Source organism: Rosa rugosa, chromosome 7, assembly GCF_958449725.1.
Source record: "Rosa rugosa chromosome 7, drRosRugo1.1, whole genome shotgun sequence".
NCBI classification, from domain to species: domain Eukaryota; kingdom Viridiplantae; phylum Streptophyta; class Magnoliopsida; order Rosales; family Rosaceae; genus Rosa; species Rosa rugosa.
Genome location: NC_084826.1, coordinates 38463263 through 38471857, shown reverse-complemented (window position 1 = coordinate 38471857; position 8595 = coordinate 38463263). Strand labels below are relative to the sequence as shown.

General features: G+C 41.1%; 1 protein-coding gene across 2 annotated transcripts in view; it reads left to right on the top strand.

Moving 5' to 3' along the window:
• The window catches only part of LOC133722477 (probable rhamnogalacturonate lyase B), a 5775-nt gene extending 3803 nt beyond the window's left edge, over positions 1 to 1972 (top strand). Inside the window, exons 1-4 of one of the 2 annotated variants that reach the window (XR_009852764.1) lie at positions 480 to 619; positions 928 to 1264; positions 1381 to 1499; positions 1666 to 1963. Coding sequence is in view for 1 of the 2 variants with exons in the window: in XM_062149368.1 (XP_062005352.1) it covers positions 529 to 619; positions 928 to 1011 (175 nt within the window). In the remaining variant the exon portion in view is untranslated. Of the gene's footprint in view, positions 1 to 479; positions 620 to 927; positions 1500 to 1665 lie in introns of those variants that run through there. The other variant, XM_062149368.1, reaches the window with a different exon arrangement.
• The last annotated feature ends 6623 nt before the right edge of the window (positions 1973 to 8595 follow it).

Here is an 8595-nt window from a genome sequence, read left to right as displayed (position 1 = left end):
CCTCGATACTTAAAAAAAAATACTTTTCTAGACCCAGATTGGATTTTCTCTAATTTCTTAATCCTTTTAATGGCCTCATAATCTTAATCTGATCTCGAATACATTCGTACCTTACGAATACGTAATTTCATACGTTATACGACAAATTAAAATAACAAGAAAAAGTACAAAGTTAAAATGTTCTCCTTTCAAATTTGCTTCGGCGATCTTTTTGCTGCAATGAACTTTAGTACCTTCTAGGCCCAAATGAAAGGACTTTGGCCCAAACTTAAATTGTCGGCCCAATAGGTGGTCTCGATACCAAAATAATTTCCAAAATAAATTCCTTCACTTAAATTACCTTGCGGAAAAATCTTATTGGCGAAAAATTACATTCTAAAAATTAAACAAAATTTTCGGGGGCTCACATCCTGCTCATTTGTTGTTCAGGTCGATGTTTAATTTTCTTACTACTATTATTTTGAAGTATAAGTAATTATCTTTGATATGATGATATCTATGTTATTCTGATAATTTTGACATATCTAGATATATTAGCGATGATTATATATCAGCCAATGGTGCATATGTCGGGTTAGCCCCGCCAGGAGACGTTGGGTCATGGCAAAGAGAGTGCAAGGTGACTGAATTTTGGACTGCATAATTTTAACATATTCTTAACTTTCTGCCGAAGGATGTGTTAATTTGACAAACTATCAGTCAAAATCATTAACCTATGGATTCTTGTATTAAGTTGAAGTCTAGATTGATGTAATTCTCACTTCAAAATGCATTAGTAATTGAAAAGTGAATTATCTTGATAAATAAATTGGAAGTGAGAGAAATGGCATATCGATCTATATGTTCTTCCATTTGATAGATCAACATGCATATTCGCAAATTTACTTTAATTTCCTCCTAATCTCATAGTTAGTTACTTATTTCCAGGACTATCAATTTTGGACAACAACAGACGAGGATGGCTACTTTTCTATCAATGACATACGGACTGGTGATTATATGCATGGGTAGTAAACATGGCTACACATGAATATATCTGATTGGTCATGGCACTAGCTGGGAATAAAGCAGATCTAGTAGAGTCAACTCTCGGTCAATATGCACTTGTTGCTTTATTTTAGCATTCTTACTATGGTGTTTGAAAGCTTTTAAATTTTTTATTTTATTCTTTTCTTATAAGGGAACACGTAAAGCCATGAAAGATGTTTGTTTGAAATATAATCGATGTCAAGATTTTGCTTCTAGTTAGTTTGTTAGTCATGAGGTATCATCTTGTTTCTTGCTATGTTCTTGCTCTAATTGGGCTCGTCGTTTGAAGGTTATTGTTGTTTTCTTGCAAGCTAATATGTTCTCTAATCTATTCTCTGATTTGCTTCAAAGGGCTGTAAGACATCATTTTGCTCTTTGTGCTGGCTTGCTGTAAGAAAATGGATCCTTATTTACTGGCTATCATTTTCATGGATGCCCACAATAGCAAAGACAAATTTAATCATGCTTTGGTAAGCTTTTTTCTTTTCTTTTCTTTGGTAAGGACACTTGAGTAATGTGGCTTGATGTTTTGCTATTTTGTTTATTATTCTGCTAAACTGCTTTGTCCTTGGTTGCATGATATCTGATCCAGCAAAACAAGGATATAACTTCATTCTATGTGCATATTATCTGCAGGGTTATGCATATATACTCACGCACCCCGGAATACCTTCCGTCTTCGATGACCACTTCTATGATTCGGGTGATTCCATTCATGATCAGATTGTGAAACTGGTACAGCAGTATGGCTAGCTAGTTCTTTTATTAACTTGTGTCTAGTAGAAATTCTTCCTTCTTTGAGCATTTGGACTTGTCTGCATGTCCAGATTAGTAGATATGGGTCATTTTGAATTGATATTCATGATTAGGTTTGTGTACATGAGACAATGGTGGATTAATGGAAATTGTAATGAATGATTTTGGATGTAGATTTTATGGTTTCGTACTTTCATGAATGGGCAATTTTAGTTTCCAGAATGTATGCATACCAATTGTAACGGGGGACAACTAATATGTGTTATCTCAAATTGCAAGCTACAACAAAAGCACACCAAAATGTGTGGTTGCAACTGCACACAAACAACACAAAAATCAATTAGAAGTGTATTGTCTTTTTGGCGTTCATACAACAGAAAATTGTAGTCTGAATGGAAAAACAACAGTCCCTTTGATATTCAGACCACAAATATTTGTCATGTTAATAACCTCAGACGACAGAAATATGTCTTGCAAATATGCTTCACACGTAGTTGTTTTGTTTCTCATACAACACAAAACTGTTGTGTGATTACGTTTAAAGATACATATCGCAATGGTCCTGAAATGCAAAACTCATCAGACGACACAAGATTTTTATTTGTTTATGTCGTCTGATTTTTTCAGACGACAGAAGTGTTCTGTCGTCTAATACCCCCAAGTTCTGTCGTCTGAAAAATCAGACGACAGAAGTGTTCTATCGTCTGATACTCCCAAGACACGACACCGTACTAGACGACATATTTTGGTTCATTCAGACGACAGAACTGTTCTGTCGTCTGAAGGCCTTTTTGGCATAGTGCTATGGCATAGAATGGTGTGCGTAGTCGCACTATCCGCGAGACATTGTAGTTCTCCAGAATCCATTCCTAAAAGAAAAGCTCGTAATTAAAAAGGAGTCATAAAGAAAAAGAACTCAACTTTTATTAATAAGCCAAACGGAATTACATCATTGTTTCTTTGACCAAAGGAAATCTAATCCAATAAACTAGCTAATGCAAAACAATGGTAGTCGTCTAACTTCTTTCGGTAATTCCAATGCAAACGTGACTAGGTGAGTAGAGAGATGTCGGTGGAGCGAGGCTCACTTAAGTACCACTGATCTCAAAACCTTCCTAGACATCACACTTACATTGAGTATGCCTACTTTGAAGAAAGACTAATACCATTGGCATCTACTATAAAAATAATATGGCAATTGCCTATACTGTATCTTACTAGTGTATGCATTACTCTTGATAAAGGTAGTTTTCATTTCATTTATATCTACATGGATCATGGGTCTAGATTGCTATGCTTTTATTTAAATTGATTTGGAGATCTTATCTGTATTGAAAGTATTTTCAAAACTCATATCGGATAAAGATTGTGATTGCACATAGTTAGTGAAGATTGATTACATATCAAGATCTGTTTTGAAAATCTTTCCTTGTTTATCTTGTTCTGTGATCAAAGAGATTTGAGAAAGGGGGAGTTTTGTACTCCTATAAAAGGTTTTGAAACTGGTTTTAGTTTTTGATCTAGTTGTTGTTCATTGTGTGTTGCATGGTCTTCACAAACTATTTTCTGGAAAAACTCTCTTTGATAGTTAATAACTTTGCTTGCTCATTACATTCATCTCATACATCATACTTGAGATCAATGAGTCCCTGATACAAGCAACTGAGGGGGAGATCGATCGTATAAAGTCTACATTTATGGTGTGAAATTGTCTTCTGGTTACGCAATTTAAGTGGGAAATTGACTATACTTGAAGTGCCCCAGGATATTATAGTGGGAAGAGAGGTCATGCCCCCAGGTGCAATATGTTAGCTATTGGTATAGCAGGCAGAGTATCTGCTACGTTCTGAAGCTCGATTATTCGTCGCACTTCAAGTTCGGACTGTGCTGGTACGAGGATCGAGATGAGACATAGTGGGGACAGACCACGACAATTCCTGTCGTTCCTGTTGAACATTTGTGTTCTTATCTCCCCCTAACGATGGGAAGACTGTCTCATCAAAGTGAAAATCCGCAAATCTAGCGGTAAAGAGATCGCCTGTCAAGGGTTCAAGATAGCGGATAATCGTTGGAGATTCATAGCCAACATAGATGCCCATTCGTCGTTGTGGACCCATCTTAGTACGCTGTGGCGGCGTAATAGGCACATAAATGGCACACCCAAAGATGCTTAAGTGCGAGATATCAGGATCGTACCCAATCACTAGCTGTAACGCAGAATAAGGTTGGGTGGCAGTGGGTCATAGACGAATTAGCATTGCTACATGCAATATTGCACATCCCCAAGCAGAATTAGGGAGACTGGTGCGCATAACCAATGTCCGTGCTATCATCTGTAGTCGTTTGATAGTGGCTTCCGCGAGACCATTTTGGGTATGAACATGGGGAACTGGATGCTCTACATCAATCCCCAGTGACATGCAATAGTCATCGAAAGTTTTCGATGTAAACTCCCCAGCATTATCAAGTCGAATTGACTTAATAGGATGGTCAGGGTAGTGAGCCCGTAGACGGATAATCTGGGTGAGGAGTTTAGCATAAGCAGCATTTCGAGTGGACAACAGCGCGACATGTGACCAGCGTGTCGACGCATCAACCAATACCATAAAGTATTTAAAAGGTTCGCATGATGGTTGAATTGGTCCACAGATATCCCCTTGGATTCTCTGTAAGAACGGAATGAGTATTTTAGGATCCTTTGCGTAGGACGGTCTCAGTCCTAATTTCCTGAAGGAACAGGCTTTGTAAAATGAGCGAGGGGCCTTAGAAGTAACCAATGAGGATTTTGGTTGGGCCTGAGCGTCTGTAGCACTATTGGAAGCAAAATGTGTGACTACATCACCCATCATGGCGTTGGAACCATGGAAAGTGGCATCCATGGCGTCTTGGCCATGGGGAGAAACATCCATGGCGTCATGACCATGGGGAGGGGCATCCATGGTGTCATGGCCATGGGTATCGCCATTTATGGCGTTGTCACAAGGGACTTGGGTGGCCCTATGGCGTCCCAAGACAGCTGCAGCGCCAGATGCTACGGTGGCTGCTGTCTTACTAAGTTCGGGAATCAATTTTCGATTCTTGCTTCTTCTCACTCTGAAGAATGGATGTCCGTGTGAAGTCTTTAGTATACGGAGCATCATATCACGACCAGAATGTCCTAGTCGATCATGCCAAAGCCAGTATGTGTCGGAATCCAAGAGATCTTCTCTTATCACATTATTGGATTCAATTGGTCGAATTGTAGTGACATAAATTCCACTAGATTGACACATAAGCTTCTCTAAGATGCGCTTCCGTCCGCAGTCATTAGAGGTAATGCAAAGGAACTCTTTTCCGTTCTCAGTATGCGTTTCCGCATGGAATCATTGGCTCTCATATCTTTGAAGCTCAAAAAGGTTCGATTTGCCTAAGGAGCGTAGAGAGCTTCTGCGACTTTAATCAAGGTGCCATTAGGCAATAGGAATTGGGCCATTCCATGTCCTTGAACTAAGCCTGATGGCCCGGCCATCGTAGTCACAGAGGAATATGTAGGCAACATCTCTAGGAATAATTGCCTATGGCATAGAATGGTGTGCGTAGTCGCACTATCCGCGAGACATTGTAGTTCTCCAGAATCCATTCCTAAAAGAAAAGCTCGTAATTAAAAAGAGTCATAAAGAAAAAGAACTCAACTTTTATTAATAAGCCAAACGGAATTACATCATTGTTTCTTTGACCAAATGAAATCTAATCCAATAAACTAGCTAATGCAAAACAATGGTAGTCGTCTAACTTCTTTCAGTAATTCCAATGCAAATGTGACCAGGTGAGTAGAGAGATGTCGGTGGAGCGAGGCTCACTTAAGTACCACTGATCTCAAAACCTTCCTAGACATCACACTTACATTGAGTATGCCTACTTTGAAGAAAGACTAATACCATTGGCATCTACTACAAAAATAATATGGCAATTGCCTACATCTCTTGGAAAATAAAAGGACTTAATCAAAATCGCCAGTTTCTTGGCCCTTGAAGTCGTCCACCCTAAGAGCAACGTTATCTTCTTGATCTTCTTGCTCCATGTAGTGTGCCTCCCTTGCTTCATGATACGCCTTGTATGCGTTTGCAACATTCTGGGATACTCTACATGCTTTGGCCCAATGTCCGGTTGATCCACATCGAAGACAAACATCATTATGGTCAGGCTCCCTTGATCGAGGCGCCTTTGGGGCGCGATTTGGACGACCATTGCTCTTGGTGGCGTCACCACCATGGCCGGAGGCTCCGCCTCTCTCTCTCTTCACACGTTGACCTCCACGGTTCCGTGCACGCCTCTCTTGGCGGTTTCCTTCCACTTTAGGGCGAGAATATGGACCAGAATGTCCAGAATTGTCCCTACTCTTAGGGTTTCGCTCCTTGCGTCCTCCCTTGGGGGCGCGACTATAGTTAGACTCCGGAATAGACTTGGTTTCCACGGGTATAGCATTATAGTTCTTCACAAGGATATTGTCGTGCTTCTCAGCTACGTTCATGGCCCCAATGAGCTCATGAAACCTTGTGATACGTCCTGCATTCACATCAATCCGATAATTCTTTGAAATCATCAGTGCAGAGACGGGGAAGGTAGAGAAAGTCTTCTCGATCAACATCGTATCAATTATGGTTTTGCCACAAAACTCCATCAAAGACTTGATACGAAGAGCTTCTGAGTTATAATCAAGCACAGACTTGAAATCACAAAAGTGGAGGCTATGCCATCTCACTTCTAAATCAGGAAGCAGGGAGTCACGAACGTTGCCAAATCGCTGCTCAAGTTCCACCCATAGTTTTCTGGGGTCTTCCTCATTGAGGTATTCACTTTGGAGTGCGTCGTTCATGTGCCTTGTCATGAGAATTATGGCTTTAGCTTGATTTGCCTCAAAAGTAGTAGCTTGCTCAATAGAGAGCACGTTCTGACTAGGCTCTTGGATGGTTTCCAGAAGTCCATCAGCCTTAAGATGTTGACGCACATCTCAGACCCACCTATAGTATCCTGCGGCAGTTGTCTTCAGCGGAACAAAGTTCAACTTGTTCAGGTTACTCATCCTGAAAAACAACACAAGATTAGGGTTAGTTTCGGAGCAAAAAAGGCTACCACGAAAAACTATAAAATTTCTGAGCGTAGTTGCTTCCAAGAAATTAGGGATTTCTGAGCGTTGTCTATTCCAAGAAAATGTGATTCCAAGAGTTGTTTTGGATTAGATCGAAACAACGATGTATGTGGTCAATCGTTTTCTTCTCAACAAACACTAAGTTTGGAGGACTCTACAAGCTCCAAGCTTGGAGTGAGCACGAACCCCCACAGTTCGGCTTTTGGTCTCCCCTATGAAGAAGAAAGGGGGGTAGAAGAAGGGAGGTTGCAAGTCCCCTAGAAAAGAAGAAAATAATGAAAAACTTCAAAAACGGGAACTTGACCTTGAAAAATTGCCTGAAATCTTGACCTGAAAAGTTGATGGAGATGGCCGGAAAAAGGTCGCCGGAAAAGTGGCCGAAAATTGGTGGCCGGCGGTGGTGGCCGGAGCTAGGCAGGGCAGTTGCGGGGGCTGTGCAGGGCAGTTGAGGAGGATGTGCAGGAGCTGTCGGCAGGTGTCGGCAGCAGGTGTGCAGGGGCTTGGTAGGTGTCTCGGCAGGTCTCGACAGGGGCCTGAGCAGGGCTCTCGGCAGATGTCGACATGTGTAGGCATAGGGGTGCGCGGGTCTCGGCAGGAGGCGTGCAGGGGCTGTCGGCAGATCTCGGCAGATGCAGGCACAGGGGTGCGCAAGACTCAGCAACTTCTCGCCAGGGCTCGCAGGGGGCAGGCACAAGGCAGGGGCCTGTTCGGATTTTCCGAGGGCTGGTTCAGGTGGATTCCGGCCGGTTCTGGTGGTTCCACCGCTGGTTCTGGGCTCCTTGGGACTAGGGCTTCGATGTGTGAGGCGGTGGTTGCAGGATTTTGAGGGTTACGAAATTAGGGTTTTCAGGGTTAGGGCTTCGTGCTCATAAAGTGTTTTAGAGAAACGGGAATTGAGAGAAAAACGCTGTGTATTCTCATTGATAATAGGGGCCTCTTTATATAGAGGATTACAATGCATAGAATCCGAATAATACAAGGAAAGGTAATCATACATTGAATATGAATATCTAGATCCTTCTAATTAAACCCTATTACCACTAGGTCAAGTAACCTAGGGTTTGGGCCAGACACACAAATAGGGATTTACTTGAACACAGAGTGAATTTTTATTTAGAGAAAACAACAATACATTATGATAAACACAATAGCACACTCTTCCTTTTAGCACAACAAAGACATAACATCTAAATAATTTTATTTACTCTATAGCAAAACTATTTAACGAAAAGGAGCAGAATTCTAGAACCACAGAAAATCAAAAGCTAAGAACTCATGATCTGAATTTTTTCATGTCGTTTCACCTCTCAAAGAAGAACCAGTAGCCCAAAATCTAAAACTAGCAATTTCCTAGATAGCACATAGCCACATCTTCTTCATTTGGACAAGAGGCAAAAGGTCAAGACATCTTTGAAGGACAGATAATCCAAAATGCCTGATCTAGCAGAACCCGAGAAAAATAAAACACCCCAATCACTAAAAGGAGAATCAGCTTCACATGAGTAGAAATACATTTGAATTTGTTCCTATCAAGCGTGCAGTCGGTTAGAGGCACTATAGATCACTAATGATACATTCAACCCAACGAGACACAATGAGAGCCTCAGGTAGGTTCAAGGAGCCAAACCATAACCTGAAAGCAAGAAAAATCGATCAATGGGTTCCCAAAAATGAAGGAACCA